At 41.0% G+C, this 16,961-nt stretch overlaps 2 protein-coding genes across 2 annotated transcripts; one reads left to right on the forward strand and one right to left on the reverse strand.

Annotated features, from left to right (window-relative positions):
- Positions 1-842: 842 nt before the first annotated feature.
- cldn5b (claudin 5b) lies at positions 843-2,312 on the forward strand. The gene has a single exon (XM_085280622.1). The coding sequence runs from the start codon at positions 942-944 to the stop codon at positions 1,587-1,589; it is 648 nt and encodes a 215-aa protein (XP_085136748.1). The 5' UTR covers positions 843-941; the 3' UTR covers positions 1,590-2,312.
- Positions 2,313-4,855: 2,543 nt separating this feature from the next.
- acads (acyl-CoA dehydrogenase short chain) lies at positions 4,856-14,074 on the reverse strand. Its single transcript, XM_085280623.1, has 10 exons — positions 13,896-14,074; positions 11,644-11,804; positions 11,171-11,320; positions 10,967-11,078; positions 9,833-9,984; positions 9,579-9,749; positions 8,078-8,215; positions 6,928-7,023; positions 6,794-6,850; positions 4,856-6,702 (listed from the first exon to the last, which is right to left on the reverse strand). The coding sequence occupies exons 1-10, from the start codon at positions 13,921-13,923 to the stop codon at positions 6,550-6,552; spliced, it is 1,218 nt and encodes a 405-aa protein (XP_085136749.1). The 5' UTR covers positions 13,924-14,074; the 3' UTR covers positions 4,856-6,549.
- Between the last annotated feature and the right edge of the window lie 2,887 nt (positions 14,075-16,961).

Raw genomic sequence — 16,961 nt, forward strand, 5'->3', positions numbered from 1 at the left:
GCAAACTCAGGGATCATTTTTAAGACCACATTTGACTGCTAAAGAGATTGAGTCTATCCATGTTTAGAGCAGGGATAGCCAATCAGAGGCAAGGACTTTCTCTGACGCTCACTTTGAACTTCAGCCGGTGGTTATGACTAAATCCATTAACTCACTACCATGGGGAATTTGATATTTGTATTAGTAGTAGCTGTATCTAATAAACTGGTGAGTGTATGAAGGTCAGTCCTATGCGAAGCAAAAGGGTTTTTTGGTGAAGCCAATATAATACAATTAAAAATAATAATTGCAGTGAGATACATAAATATATAAAGGCATCTCTGACTATTGAAGGCATCTGTCTTCATTTAATGTCACTGAAGTCAAAGTATGGGGTGGAAACTGTCAGTTTTAAAATCTTGACTTCACTGAGGGCGTTTGAGGAAAGACAAAATTGGAATCCAGGGTAAGCATTTCAGTCATTTCACTGGCAGGTTTGGTTCACTTTGAGAGAATCAACAGAATTCAAAATGTTAAACTGCTCAACCCAACTTTAATATGACTAATTAAGTTAAAGCAACAAATTCAGACCTTCAATTAACACATACGAGTTGTCATACAAGTAATTCCTGAAGATGTTGTATTAAATATATTTGCATATTTGTATCAATATATGGGTTCTAGAGTTTAAGCCAGACTGAACTCCGGTTCGCTGCACACAGGAGCGTGCCTGCTGATGCACGCTTATAATTGGCTGAGACAAAGATGCATTCGCAGCTGATTGGCTCAAAGTTTGCGGCTTCTGTTTTTTCAGGAGGCTGAGCAGCAGCGTGATAAAAGAGCAGCCTGTGAGCGCACGCTGTAAAAGGCGTCAGGACAGGACGGTAGAGAGCAGTCAGCAACCAGAAGACTCCCTCACTTCTCCTCCCACACAAAGAACATCAGAAGAGCTACAAGAAGCCATGCTCACCGCTTGCTTGGAGGTCCTGGGCTTGGCGCTGTGCGTCACGGGCTCTCTGCTGGCGATGGTCGCCTGCGGGCTGCCCATGTGGAGGGTGAGCGCCTTCATCGATTCCAACATCCTGGTGGCTCAGACCCTCTGGGAGGGACTGTGGATGTCCTGCGTGGTGCAGAGTACCGGCCAGATGCAGTGCAAAGTGCATGACTCCATGCTGGCTCTCGAGCAGGATCATCAGACGGCGCGCGCCCTGACGGTCATCTCCGCAGTCCTGGGGATCGTCGCCCTAGCGGTCACGGTGGCCGGAGCGCAGTGCACCAACTGCATCAGGGATGAGACGATAAAGGCGAGAGTGGTTCACGCCGGTGGAGTGATCTACATCATCAGCGGACTCTTCGTGCTCGTCCCGCTCTGCTGGATGGCCCATCGCATCATACTGGACTTCAACAACCCCAACATCCCTCCCTCCAAGAAGAGAGAGATCGGAGCGGCAATCTATGTGGGCTGGGCGGCCGCCGCGCTGCTGCTGCTCGGCGGGACCCTGCTGTGCTGCTCCTTCTCCCAGACGGTCAGGGGCGCAAATCCCATGAAATACACTCCGACCAAGACGATCGCAGTGAACGGGGAGTTCAACAAGAACCTGTATGTGTAAACTAGAAGACATTGTATACAGGACACTTTGATTTGTAGCAGTTTTGCTATTTTGAATCTCTGAAAGATGCGGTGCCTCTATACATACTCATGTGACGTACTGAGGGCGCTCATTTGACGCTTAATGCAGCTGTAACTGTAACTCCGGAGCACGATCGTGTCACATATGTGAGTTACTGCTCTGAATATTGTGTAGTATTTTTCCAATAGCGGAAGTAGTCAGCAGTTCACTCCTGAGAAACGCGTTTAGGATTGAAAAGATGTTGAATGTGTTGCCAGGAACTTTTAATAACCATGTGGCTGCTGAGGCCGAATGTTGAGCCTCGGCCTCTGAACGGCTTCAGTGTAAATATGTTTTCCTCTTCCTCTCTCAGTCAGTGGACTTATTTCGATGTTTGTGAGAATTCACAGGGTTGGCAATAATTCAAACCCTGCGCACCCAGGCTCTAATCAAGGGGACAGTTTGCATTTCTCCTTATGTCTTCAGGTATTTTTTAGAGTACTTTTTCTAATAAAGAAGAAAAAACACTTGTGTGCCTTTACTATTTATATCTCAGTCAATCAATCACTACGCATTTGCCTGCTGTTATCAAAAAATCGTGAGGAAAATATATGAACTATTTCAGTTGTAGAAAATTCTAAGGTCCGTTTTGTAAGTGGCTGTGATTTAAAAGCAAATTAAAACCTTTCATAATAAAGTGATTAACATAATGTGACAAAACAAGTGCTTCCGATTTCTGTCCAAAACAAGAGTGATGAAGAGAAATGAAGCTGAACTAGGACCAGGATGTGTGTTCGTGTAATACCACTTTGGAACACAAGATGGTGCAACAGTTTTCTCCCCCACCTAACTACACTCAGTATGTTTTATAAGAATATTTGTTAGCTATTCTAATTTTATCCCGTAGAGAAAACACACTGAAAGAGCTAACAGATGATGAGGCATTGAAGAAAAATCCAATACAAGGTGTTGCTTCCTTTTCGGGGGGACAAGAGAACCCAAAGCACACAAGCAAAATACCCTCCACAGCACAAGAGAGCCACCACACCCTCTCACTGAAGCACTCACAGTTTCAGGGCTTTAATGTCTTTTGTTTCCCATTTGGACCAACAAACCAATCCAGAATCTTGAGTATAGCAAAGCCAACCTTTTCCGTCACAGAGCAGCCTAACCCGGGATGGGATGTTTACTGGCTGTTGGTTTAGGCATCTCAGTGGGTGCTTTAAAAAGATCTAGACTGTTGCTGTTACTGTACTAACATGATGGTCCACACTCTCTGATATTACCATGAGCTTCACTTCTTTTATAAAGGTCTTCTGGCCTTCTGGTACATTCATAAAGTAGGTGTGACAGTGTCATCAGCAGGTTTGTCTGTAAAGGAAACTAAAAATAGAAAAACAATGGCAAATAATCAGATTCCTGGTTCTTGCACCCTAACAGAGTGGTACATGGGAGAGCCATTTGAACAGTGCACCCAGCACATCATTAGGGTCTGTGCAATCAAAAGGGTGCAACTCCAGCCACAGGAAGCTTGGCCTAGATCTGGGAGAGTGGAGCAATTAGTGCCCTCATGTGCATAAACAGAAAAGGAAAACATGCACACAAACACCATCAGGACAACAACCCCGCACAGCACACACACAGCACACACACACACAGTATGTGGCCAATCGCACGAACATTTCCCCTCTGACTGAGATTCCAAGCAAGTGGAACAACAACTTCCACTTTTCAAAAAGAAGCCTGTTTTTGGTTTTAGTGTTGCTTAAAGAGAAAGCAGCCAAACCCAGTACACTGTAAATACTACATGTGTGTTTAGACAACAAAGTCTAGAAGATCAATGGTGCAAACTTGGAGTTAGCTCAGAACTTTAAAAAAAAACCAAACCCCTGACAACTGAACGTAATTACCTGAAAAAGTCTTAAAGGTTCTGTTTTTAAAAGAACCTGAAAAAAGAACTATTTGATTAAACACGTCTAAGCACATTAAAGCCAGAATTCTATCCAAATGATATAAAAGCTAGAAATGATAAGGCAAGAACACTATTCTCCTGCATTCCCAGTGCTTCCAACCATACATCATTCTAAAACATGGATAACACTGGGACTAAGCTCAGCACAATCAACATGTTGCCACGGATCTACTAATTATTCAGTGTTCGGAAAGCATTCACGATAGCCCAAGAGAGCAAAGACAGTCATGAATGTTTTGCATGTTTATATGGACTGTATATAAAAGATGGAACCGTCTTCTTTGTCTTCGAGCTGCTCCCTTCAGCATTTGCCACAGCAGATCATCTGTCTCCATCTCATGCTGTCCCTAGCACGTCCTCCATCACTACTGTGACTTCATTTATTAGTTTCATAGGCCTGTCGTAAAGAAACAGGGACACTGTGCTCCATGATAACTTCTAGATCACAATTATGACTGACTTCAAACTTTAATATGAGTAATTTAAAAACTGAAACCGTCTGCGATCCAACTCTTTTTTGAGCTATGAAGCTTCAATTTTAAAGTTGGACATGCTAACATGAGAGTCTGTGGGGACTGACTCACTTTTAGGGTGGACGTTTTTGGCAGTAGTTGCAGTTTTGTACCCTTGGTACCAACTGAGCATCATGTAAACCCCACAGCAGACCGGAGCATTGTTGCTGACGTCTTTTATGTGATGGGACAGAATTTCCAGTTTTCATTCACTCACAGATCATTTTTATGGCATCAGCAATTCTTTATTATCAACATCTGCACACTATGTGTTACGATAAAATATGTACAAGCCACTGAGGCACAGGAGGTATGTGAGGCAGATATACAGGATTTTATTACACAACCTCTAACATTCACACATAAATCAAAAAAGTGACCTCCTTCAACCCTTTATCTTGACAAAACTGTAGTCGGCAAGTGGGAGTTCGCTGATCTTGTGTCTGTGATTATAGTGCAGTGATTGATGACTCAATCAGTAATTAATGAGCCACGGATGAAGGCACTCTGTCGCCCACTGGTGGCTTAACCTCCTCATAGGAGGCCAAAGAAAAGAGTCATTTGTCCTCCAGTTCATGTATGACACCCCATCAAAGGTGGGTAATATTCATGATCCCAGAGGGTTTCGTTACAGTGTTTGCTCATAGCACCAACCCACACTGACAAGCCCAATAGTAACTAATGACAATAAAGGTTGTCATGTATGGGGAGAGAAATGTGTCTCAAAAGGGTTCCAAACACGTACAATACACATAATACGTGCGGGGTGTGTTCAAAAAGTACCTTCCTTTTCCTATTCCCAACCTCTCTTCCTTCCTACTACTTTTCCTTTTTTTAAAGGTAGGAAAATTGCTATGGACTCAGGAAAAGTGAAGCTTGGTGAGCTGAGAATTGGAACAGCCTTTCGCTTGTTTCTCCTCATCAGTGTGACGACGAATGTCCGCTATGTTGAAACTGCAATATGCAGAGGATAGATTACAAAATGCGCACCTTACATGGCCACAATGTGTTCAAACACTGTTGTTTATGGAGGTCGAATAAACCAGAACAGCCTGTGAAAAATATCCCACGATTACAAAGGTTGGCAATTTCAAGGAGGAGGAAGATTTAGTGCCAGACTAATATCTACAGCAAACGAAAGCCTTCTTCACGCGTTAAAAATCTGCTGGGTTTAATAAAGAGACTCTGTGTCTGTTTGTGACTGACAGTTGTAAACAGGAGAATTTTTGTGGCCGGTCATACGGTAGATGTATTTGTATGAATTTCAAATCCAAATTCAAATTTAAATTTCGAATTTGAATTTGTTGTGTATTTGTATGAATTTGACATTCAGGAGAATTTTTAATCGAGTCACGCAAATGTGAATGAAAAAGTCTGTGACATATAAAAATACCAGTATGTCACAGCTACTTCACACACATGGCACAGCAATACAGTGACGGCTGTTTTCAAAGAGGCTCTCGTATTAAACATGAGGTCACACTGGATTATTCTGGTCGCTAGGCCTCTCCATGCTCTAAGCAGAATGCTGCTTTTCACTGAAGTGAACTGGCTGCATCTTTGTATAGAAATTACAGCGGTTCACCCTGCGACGCCTATAAAATAGAATGCATCTTATTTTCTTATATTTTCCTGCTGCGATCCAGTGGAACTTGTTTCCTCCTCCATGTTTGGGCTTATTTGATTGCCTTTAATTGTTTTAATGAACAGTCATATGGAAGCAATAAAGGAAGCATGGAAGCTCCTTTCCTTAGTATTTGTATTATTATGTATATGATCTTAGTGTTATGACCACCACACAGATACTTCTGGGTCACATCTCTCAGTGAAGAACCTTTATAAGCAAAATACTTTTGGAACACACTCTCCCTTTCTTCATTTCACCAATTATTTTGTAATTTTTAGTCTTTTGCAATTTTCATACTTTTATTTGCATTTGTAAACCACTCTACAATGCCACATTTCCTCTCCTGAAATTTGAAGCTCAAAGTTTTCTACTATATTTCAGGTCTGTTTGAGATTTGATGCTTCTTAGCGTGGATTCTCCAAGTCTCTGGAACTGCATTCATATCCAAAAGAGAGCCCCAGTTGTTTTTTGACTGTGGTGGGGAGTGCTGTCCTTTAGCAGCTTTGATGAGGTTCTCTGTGGTGGTTCATATCCTAAAATCACTTAGGAAGAAGATCTACTTTTATCATTGGATACGAGTGTGTTTTCAGCCTTCTTTTAAATGTGGGTGAACTGACGCTTAGGTCAGGCTAGGTGGGCAGATTAGTAGATTTGAACTGGTTCCCGTTTTTCCTCCAGCCATGACGGCATAAAATAACCTGAAAAGTGTCATCTCCAATCTAACTGGCGTCAAAGTTGTTTCAAAGCTGTCAAGTAAGATGAGAAAGGCCTCTTTGTCTTAAAGGATGAGGTGGAGTCTGAGCTGACTGATCACACATCAGAGGTAGACAGACAGCGATAGCAGTCCATTTATAACTGGTATTCTTTCAGCAGCTGGCCAGCGATCACCAGTCTCTGGATCTCGCTGGTGCCTTCGTAGATCTCCGTGATGCGGGCGTCACGGTAGTGCCTCTCAGCAGGCATGTCTGTCACGTAACCCATCCCACCCAGAACTTGGATCGCCTGATTTGAAGTGCAAAAAGAATATACGACGATAAGAAGAAGGGTCTGTATGTGTTCATTTCTTGACTCTGCATTACAACCGCTTTGTTACCTGGTGTGAGCAGAAAGTTGCAGCTTCAGACGCTGCTAGTTTGGCCATTGCAGCTTCCTGCAGGAGAAGAAGAGCCAAAAGTGATGTCTGATATTCTCTATCAAATGCAAACCTTAACTCAGAGGTGACGGTACCTTAGTGAATGCTTTCTTTGAGTCTCGAAGAAGCGCAGCCTTCCAGGTGAGCAGCCGAGCGCCCTCTATTGCCACAGCCATGTCTGCCAGTTTGAACTACATGAATTAAAAGCATCAAGAAAACTACATTCAGCACAACACTGCCAAGCACCATATATACTGCCCTGCAGTGAATGGGAGGAAGGTATACAGCACATACGCACACACGCTACTTTATTAGCTACGCCTTGCTAGAAACTAGATGGACCAGTCTAACCCTGCAATCTGACTGCAGCAGCAGAATACTGTACTGAAGCCGTTTCTAATTTCGCCCTGAATTTGTTTTCAATTCAGTTCAAATTAGTATTATTTCTATAGCTCCAATTAACAACAGTTGCCTCAAAACCCTGGAAGATTTCTTTGTGTAAGCAACCAAACCTTCGTCTGACTTATATTAGCTAATCCTAGCTTACTTGCTAACCCAAATGATTCACTAGCTACCCAGCATCACAAGCAAATAAATGCCCATCTAGTCCTTGTGTAGCGTTTGTGTGTATGCACTAAATTCAGGAGATACTCCAAAATCATACCTTTAATATGCTAAATGCACAAATCTCCTTAATACAATAAATCAATTATCTAACAAAACAAAGCTCAAGTCATTTAGGAACAATTCCAACTCCCCTCTAAAGACTTGTATAGATATTTTCAAATAAGACACTACATCCTGAACCATAAAGAATGAGATATGAATCATAAAGCTCCGAACAACAGCTTTCTCATATATAAAAAAGGCTTATAAATGAGCCCCCACCATCCACAACACAGTGGAAACAGAGACTGATACATTAGATGAGAAATGGAGCATCTAAAGTTGATGAGTCCAACCTGGTCTTCCAGTATAAATATACTTCTGGCTTTACTTTGAATATCTTAAAATAAAAAGCTTTGTGTTTTTAGCTTCCTGTCAGAGGAAACGTGACATCAAGGCTTCCCGTGAACTCGAATAAATGTTCTTTCAGAGACAACTGCTACATGCTAAAATCAGGGCTTTGTGTGGAAATGTGTCCCAAGATAAACTTCTCAACATCCTGGCAAGCAACAGAAGTGAACATCACTTAGAAAGGTTTTAAATACAGTAAAATAACAGTTGTTATAACTCTCCTGTTACCTGAATGGCTTGCAGCTTGCCAATGGGAGCTCCAAATGCAGTTCGTCTGTGTGCGTAATCAGCAGCACATTCCAGAGAAGCCTGAGCGATACCGAGAGCCTGAGCTGCAATGCCGATCCGCCCGCTGTCCAGCGTTTGCTGTGCAACACAAAGATGGGAGGTTACGGTTACTTTCCCCCCCTGTATAAAATGGGAAAACTGTAACAATGCACACAATTCTGAAAGAGCCAAGAGAGAAAAGCCTTCACCTTGATTTATATTAAACCATGTCAAGGAACCATGTCCAAATATACAATGGTCTCCAATGATCCATCAAGTATTTTCAATAATTCGATTATAAAGAAAAAAAAAAAAAAATCTTGTTTCGATGCTGTGTTTAATGCACGTCTCTGTACGCGCCACTTTCATCATGGAAATGCGAATGCAAGCATTTCACCCACACCCAATATTTTTCATATTTAAAAATATAAAAATTAAATACCATCATAACATCTTGCTTTCAGTGGCACAAAAACTTTCCAAACACAGGGCAAACTCCAGAATGTTGATATGCTTTATGCCTTATTTTAGATTACATATTTACTTTATTTTATTTGGCTTTGACACTACTTGAGAGCATGTATATATTTTTGCATTTAAGAAAAGGTTTTCTCTAAAAAAATTAAATAAATAAATAACATTTAACATTGCGGAAAAAACCACAAAGGGTTTGTTTTTTGACAAATGAATCAGATGAGGAATGAAACAAAAAACATCTCTAAAATGGAAATCAATGACCAGTTTGTTTTGAAAGACCTGTATTTTTTATCTTTTGAATATTTATCATTGCTGATTAATAAGGCAAAAGTATTTCTTATCCAATTACTCCATTCATAGATCGATTACTCAATTACTAAAATATTTGATAGCTGCAGCCCTGTATTGAATGGTTTTTGCTCAAATCTGAATACATTACAATGTAACTTAAAAAACACTGATGTGGCTTCAGTCAGTATTTTGCTGCTAACATTAGTGAGTAAGTAGACCAACTTTTGCCATCTACCCATGCTGTGTAAGTGGGTAAGCTAACATTAACTAACAGTAGCCAGGAAATTTCAGGTATTTTCTAATAAAGCCTGTCCTTCATTTCCTGTTGTTACAGGACAATGAACCCATCTTGTTTGCAAACATGATTCACAGCAAACACATGTTAGTGGAAATACAAGCTAGCAGTAACTTAGCTACACAACATACATATGGTATGTCAAGTCCAAATAAACTTTGTTCTCACTGTAATGACAGCATATACACAAACAAGTCTCCCAGTTGTTATATGCGCGTGTTATGTGCTACTAGGCAGGAGAAAAAGAGGAAGACCCAAAATGGAGTCACGAGTAAGATTGAATAAAATGACTGAATGAAATTCTAAAAATGCAAAGTCTGCCTCCACCAGCCTTTCACATAAAAAAAGCATCATTGTCTGTTTCATTACATCTCTACAAAGAAAATATCCAGAGCTAACCATGGCGATTTTGAATCCTGATCCACGTGGGCCCAGCATGTATCCCAGTGGTATCCTGCAGTCCTCCAGGATAATATTAGCAGTGGATGAGGCCCTGATGCCCAATTTGTCTTCCTTTTTCCCCAGAGAAAGCCCTGGGTGTGGCATGGGGACAAGGAAAGCACTGATTCCCTACAGAATAGAAACAGCATTCCCCATCATTACAGGTGTACATCATCTCTGCGGTGAGAACGTGGAAATGTGCTGCGTCATGCCTTGTGTTTCAGTGTCTTGTCTGTGGTGGCAAAGACAATGGCAGCAGAGGCATCCCAGCTGTTGGTGATCCAAGCTTTGGTTCCGTTCACCACCCACTCATCTCCCTCCTGATGTGCTGTGGTGGAGGCTGCACCCGCATCACTGCCATTGCCTGGAATTTTAATTCAATTACTTTAGTTTGATGAAAGAAAGAAAAATGTGTGCTAAAATGTGTCCAGACAACCCTTAAACATATATCACATCCACATATATTAGCGGCTGTTGTTGTGAATTGGTGTTATACAAATAAAATTGAACTGAATGAACTGAGTATATACAATATATACATACAGTGGCTTGCATAAGTATTCGGCCCCCTTGAACTTTCCCACATTTTGTCACATTACAGCAACAAACAAGAATCAATTTTATTGGAATTCCACGTGAAAGACCAACACAAAGTGGTGCACACGTGAGAAGTGGAAGGAAAATCATACATGATTCCAAACATTTTTTACAAATGAATAACTGAAAAGTGGGGAGTGCATAATTATTCGGCCCCCGGAGTCAATACTTTGTAGAACCAGCTTTTGCTGCAGTTACAGCTGCCAGTCTTTTAGGGTCTGTCTCTACCAGCTTTGCACATCTAGAGACTGAAATCTTTGCCCATTCTTCTTTGCAAAACAGCTCCAGCTCAGTCAGATTAGAGCAGGGGTGTCAAACTCAAATACACAGTGGGCCAAAATTCAAAACTGGAACAAAGTCGCGGGCTAACATTAATATTTATTAAAAATAATAATAATAATCTTCCTCCAGATATAAAAATGAATCTTTTCTTATGGACTCCAACAAGTTTTGCTGAAAAACTGAATTTGGAACAAGCAAAGCTTAATACTAAAAATATATATATATGAGCTGTATAATACCAGTAGGCCAGCTCTAATAGTAATTTGGTATGGCTTCGCGGGCCAAATGTAATTAGGGCCAGAGTTTGACACCTATGGATTAGATGGACAGCGTTTGTAAACAGCAGTTTTCAGATCTTGCCACATATTCTCGATTGGATTTAGATCTGGACTTTGACTGGGCTGTTTTTCTTCTACTACACGACTCAAAATTAAAGCAGACTTTTGTGTCAGACAGGTCGCATTTACCTGGCTCACTGAGGGCAAAGCAGCCCACCTTCTCTCCTGTGGTGAACGGCTGGATCCACTGCTTTTTCTGCTCTTCTGTACCAAACTTTAGTATCGGTCCAATGTACAGAGACTATAGGCCAAATAACACAGAACAGGCAGCAATCAGAAGACAAACACAGCCATGTTCACGCTCGGCTCTCTTTGCTGACAGATTGTACTCACATTGTTAACAGAGACCACGACTCCGGTGCTGGCACAGCCTCTACTGATTTCTTCCATAGCCAGACTGTACGCCAGGTAGTCCATCCCAGCTCCACCCAGCTCCTCTGGTACTTCCATGGCCATCACACCCATTGCCCCCAGTTCTTGAATCTGGACGGCCAAAAGAATATTTACAGCTATGCATTCACCAAAGCACTGAATCCCTATTACTATCTCGCACTATTATTCTTCTTCATTATTCCAAAGTTCTTCCACTTCTCAGTTTTATAATGATTTTAAAAGTTGTGTATTTCATGAACTTCCTGGTCCCAGTGCAGCCTACTCACAGTCTAAGAACCAGGACAGATGGATATTAAAGATGAACTCAGAAACTTTCAGGATTCGAGAAAAAATGTTGGTATCTTTAGACACAAACTTATGATGAACTACACATTTTGCCTGATAATAGTCACTGTGCAGCTTTGTGCGGGTACCTGTTTAGCGGGGTAAACATGCTCTTTGTCTAGTCTGGCAGCGATGGGGGACAGCTCTCTGTCAGCGTAGTCTCTGCAGGTCTGTCTGAGTATCTGATGAGTTTCTGGTAACTCTGCGAGCTGAGACAGGCTTCGACAACCAGTGAAAAACGAGCTGAGAGCTGAGGAAGAGAAGAAGAAAAAGGTTTTGAATACTCAATAAATCAACTTTATCAATATTTAGTCATGCTCGTGGTGTGTGCTATAGGTGACAGCATCATCCGACTAGCCACTTGGATTCAGACTGAAAACCCTCAAAAGCTGTTAAGCCATTCAGCAGTCAGTTAATAAATTACTTCATAGTGAGTGTAGAAACCATCATGATCCCCAGAGGATGAACCCTGCTAACTTTGAAGGACATTCAGGGCCAGCAGCAGTTACATAAGCACGTTTTCCAAAAGCCATGTGACCCTTTAATTAATTGGTTTGATGGTAAGACTTAATAATGAGCCCCAGCTGCAGCTTCAAACATACCCCGGGCGAGCCAGATGTGACATGTTATTATTACAAGTGTAATGATTCATAAAGTTCAGTTTTCTTGCTATGTTATTACGTGAACTGTCAGGACAAAGGACAGCTGAAAGTGCAAAGCTCATTAACTACACTGACATTTCATCAGTGCTATGATGCATTAACAGTGCTTGTTGTAGCAGACTCTCAATAACACAGCTCTGGAAACATTGCAGTCCTAACAGCCTGAAAAAGAGCTCAAACATGCCCATATTATGAAGAAGGTATCTTACTGCCACATCAAATTCCATCTGTTCAATTAAATTTTATTTAATGCATCAGAATTTGGTGGAAATCTTGTCAAAAAAAAAAAAAAAAGCTAGGATGGGATTATATTTCCACTGTTTCGAATCCCCTCTTTTTTCCTGTGAATTCAGGAGAGCAGATGCTGGACCTTTGTCCATTTCTTGTCTGACAGAGGATTCTAGCTGCTCAGTAGTCCTGGGTCTACTTTGTCCCATTTCTGGTTTCATGTTCACATCCAAATGTTTTTAGTTGGTGAAAGGCTGAACTCCAGGGAGGACATGCTGTTGGAATAGATGCAGGATGTGGTTCAGCATCATCTTCTGTGTTTAAGACCTGTGCAGCAGCTGCCAGTTCCACAAGCACTTTTGATAAAAGGCTTCTTCTCTGCATTTGGACAGCACAGTGAGCCGTGTTCACAGACAGCAATTTCTGGAAGTCTTCTTGGGCCATGCATTGATTTCCATCACAGAATCATACTCTGTTTTAATGCAGTGCTGTGAACAGGGTGGACACCAGTGTCAGGGATTTGTGACAGAAGGATGGTTGGGAGACAGTGGCACTGACACAAAGATAGGACACTCATCTAAAGATGTTCAAATCTTCATTGTGAGTGAGCAGGATGGACAAGCTTAGAAAAGAGGACATCAGAGGGACCGTACAGGTTGAGCAATGTGGAGATAAAGTTAAAGAGGTAAGGCTGAGATGGTTTTCGACATGCGTATAATGAATTCATTGGACAGAGGATGTTGAAGAAGGAGCCGCGAGGCAGGAGGAAAAGAGGAATTTCTCAGGGGGGGATTGTAGTGAAGGAGGACATGCAGAGGGTTGGTCTGATAGAGGATGATTCTGGAACAGGGTGAGACGTAGGCAGACGATCCACTGTGGCGACCCCTACAGCGAGCAGCCGGAAGAAGAAGACAGGACACCGGCTCACCAGTAAACGTCACGTTATTTAGGTAAAAGGTCGAGCTCACCATCGCATGTTTGACACTTCTAAAAATCCTGACAGAAAGAAATCTCTCTCACTCAGACTCTGATAACACAGAAGTTCCTCTCGAAAATGGAGTCGGTGCTGTTAGAGTTATTGATCACAGCTAGACGACAAACTTGTAACCCTTTTAGCCGAGGAGCTAACAGTAACAAACATGCTAAGTAACAAACATGCTAACAGTAACAAACACTAAGATACGTCGCCTTTTATATCAGTTATTCAAAGCTGGCAGACGTGTGGATTTTTACTGCCATATATAGTGTCATATATAGTGTTCAATGATGGAAACATATGCTTGGCATAACATAAACGTGTGACCAGTGGTTATGTGTTGGGCTAAGCTAACTTGGTGTGATATTGCCGTTCGTGCACAGCTAACATTAGAGAAATATCGTGTTCTAGTGACAGGTAAATTTTCTTCTGAAAGTCCTTCATTGTTCGGTCTTTTCTTTCATAATGTTCCTACCTCTTCTTGCTTTGAAAAGTGCAGCCATGTTACCGTCCTCTCTGCTCGAAGCACAGCCCTCGAGTTCAACAGCACTGTTATGAAGCCCACTGCTGCATTCACGTACTGTCGGATACTATTATTACTATTGCGGGGGAAGCACTAAACCCCTTTTACTTCTTCTTCTTCTTCTTCTTCTTCTTCTTCTTCTTCTTCGTCGTCGTCGTTTTTTTTTGGCGATTGGCAAACAACGATGTGGTGCATTACCGCCACCAAGTGCCTTGGAGTGTGGACAAAAATTCGCTCATACCAAATAATCAAAAAATAAATAAAAATGAAAATAAACAAAATTTAAAAATTGCCTTCCATATAAATTGGTCTGTTTTAGAAACTGAAATAAAGCAATAAAACTTTCACAACTGGAGTTCCTTTGCAATAAATTCTTTCTATCTAGCTTGTTTTTCCCCAGGATTTGGAATTAGTTGGCTTCTTCCTTCCTGATAATTTTGACAGTGCAACAGACCATGTTCAGTGGTTTCAGTAATTCCACAGTGACTACATTTCCCTGTTTGATGTTTCCCTATAATGAATAGTGAGCTGTTTAACCCAGCGTGTCCAAATCTGAATCGAGATATAATTGTCTCTTCTCTCCTGGTTCTCCCTGTGCTTCTCATGTTCCCTGTCTCCCTCCTCCTCTCACTGCTGTTGCCATCTTTCCCTCATTTTCTGTTTTACATGCCCTTCATTTCAGCTTTACTAATACTGATATTTAAATCAACTGGATCTCCTTTAGCAGCCTTCTTTGCAATTTTATCTGTCACCTCATTGCCAATAACACCATAATGTGCTGGTATCCATACGAATTTAATTGTCAGTCCCATCATATTTAATCTCAATTAAAATGTCTGGTATTTCTACACCAATATATCATTAATCATTCTCTCTATTATTTAGCATATTTTAGAAGTCAGTGCTATTGGTCTATAATTATCTGGTTTTGTTTCATCTTTCCCTGGTTTGCATATCGGGACCGGGACAGGAGGCCCTGGATGACCATGGAGGTCTAAACAACAAAACAAAAAAACTGCCCACTTGGTGGAAAAATGCACCATGTCGACCATGTAAGAGGGGGAAGTTTTAGGAGTGACAGCAACAGAGAGAGGGAGAGAGAGAAAGAAAGACAGCAGAAAAAGAGAGAAATCGAGTTTTGAGAGATTTGTGATGTTTAGCGTGTTTTGAGTGTGTAGTTAATGTGTTGTCTTGTGTAGTTAGTGTGTAGTGTTGTGGATAGTTTTGTGTTGTGTGTCAGAACAATGAGGCGACTGCTGTCTCCAGGTAAAAAACAGGAGTGACACACCTGCTGCTGTCAGACCTGCAGGCATCAGGCTGTGATGTTCTCCTTTATAGTGGACAGAAATATTTGGAGTGGCACAAATAATTTGTGTGACATCTTATTGAATGCAGAACAGCTGATTGTTCTGTAAATAGTTTGAAATGGTTATTTAAGAAAGGGTAAAAGGTAAATGGATGCAAATAACTTTGTTGTTTGCAAAACTTGTGCATATGACTTTAAAACTGGCAATTTATATTTGCATTTAAAGTTATGAAATATGATTCATTAAACATGTTTGTGGTTGTTACAGTAAAAAAAATATCACTTTTTCTACTCAGATTTTATGTTTTTGTCTGATTTTAGATCAACTGTGTTAATACAGTATGTCAAAATGAAAACATAACTGTAAATTCAGACACGTGAGGTTGTGCTGAAAAGGATGATACCAAACAAGGCAAAGCAAATAGTTTTTAAAGGTCAAATGTAGAGGAAACATCAAAAGTAGTCAAAAATGGCCAATTATACCCTGGACCCCAGAGGTTTTTTTTTAAAGTAATGCAATAGTTACCTTTCAAGTAATTAATTACTTTTAGAATCTTGTAACTCAGTTACTAACTCAGTTACTTTTTTGAAGAAGTAACTAGTAACTATAATTAATTACATTTTCAAAGTTACTTGCCCAACACTGCAGATGACACAACCATGGCAGGTAGGGCGGCAATGATTCATCGAGTAATTCAAATAATTAGGTTATAAAAAATGCAATACTTTGTTTAATGCACACCTCTGTAGCATGTTAATGTATTAAATGACGTAAACCCAAGTGTTTCACATTTGCAACAAAGAAACCAGACAAAGACAAAGTGGATGAGCAGCTGGTACACTCTCCACTTGTCTCAGAAATGTGAACGTTTTACACATTAAGCACTATTGCCAAAGTAACATTGCTATGGTTACTATCCCGACTTTGTTTGTTTAAGCATTACGTTGCTGTCAAAATCAAATATACAGCAGATTAAATCAAAAATTCAGTCAAATAGACTTAGGCTTAGGCTGCTGCCCCCGCGACCCAGCCCCGGATAAAGCGGAAGAAGATGGATAGATGGATGGATGGATAGTTCTTTATATTTTATCATGTTGCAGATTTAGCTCATTTGCTCTGAGTCTTCATGTAGGTCAGCTGTAGAAAAGTGCCCGCCCAGAATTTCCTGGCTTTTCAAGTACTGATGATGTCATGTCTGATATCACTAGGGTAAACCAAGTGGAGGGGTGTTTCTTACCTGTTTTTTAATACAAGTGTCAATGCTTCAGAAACCTTTATTTGGCCATCACTATCAAAATGTTTGCTGAGTATGTTTACCTGCCAACTTCCTTGACACTGGTGTCAGACTACTTTACATATGGTGGCAATGGTGACAGTAATGCAGAAAGGGGCTAGACAAAAAAGCACCAAGTGCCAATAGATTCTGTGAGGGATGAGCCTCCAGATGTCAGTCAGCTAGAGACTGTAGAGCAAGAGCCAGCCATTGAACCACATAAACCTTACTTAACTTTCTAACCTCCTGCGTGGCTTTATAAGGAAGCAAAATGACAGAAAGGCATGATGGGAACTGGATAAGCAATGGCAGAAGAGCGTTGGTAAAAAAGATTCAGCACAGTTCACTCAGCTCCAGCAGGAAGTGCCATCAGAACGCAGAGAGCACCAGCTGCATTTGGAAGATGCAACCGAAATACATCTTAGTCCAACTTTGGAG

This window comes from Mchenga conophoros, linkage group LG7 (assembly GCF_057382185.1).
Source record: "Mchenga conophoros isolate Kocher_MC1m ecotype Shallow Benthic linkage group LG7, M_conophoros_male_GT1.1, whole genome shotgun sequence".
NCBI classification, from domain to species: domain Eukaryota; kingdom Metazoa; phylum Chordata; class Actinopteri; order Cichliformes; family Cichlidae; genus Mchenga; species Mchenga conophoros.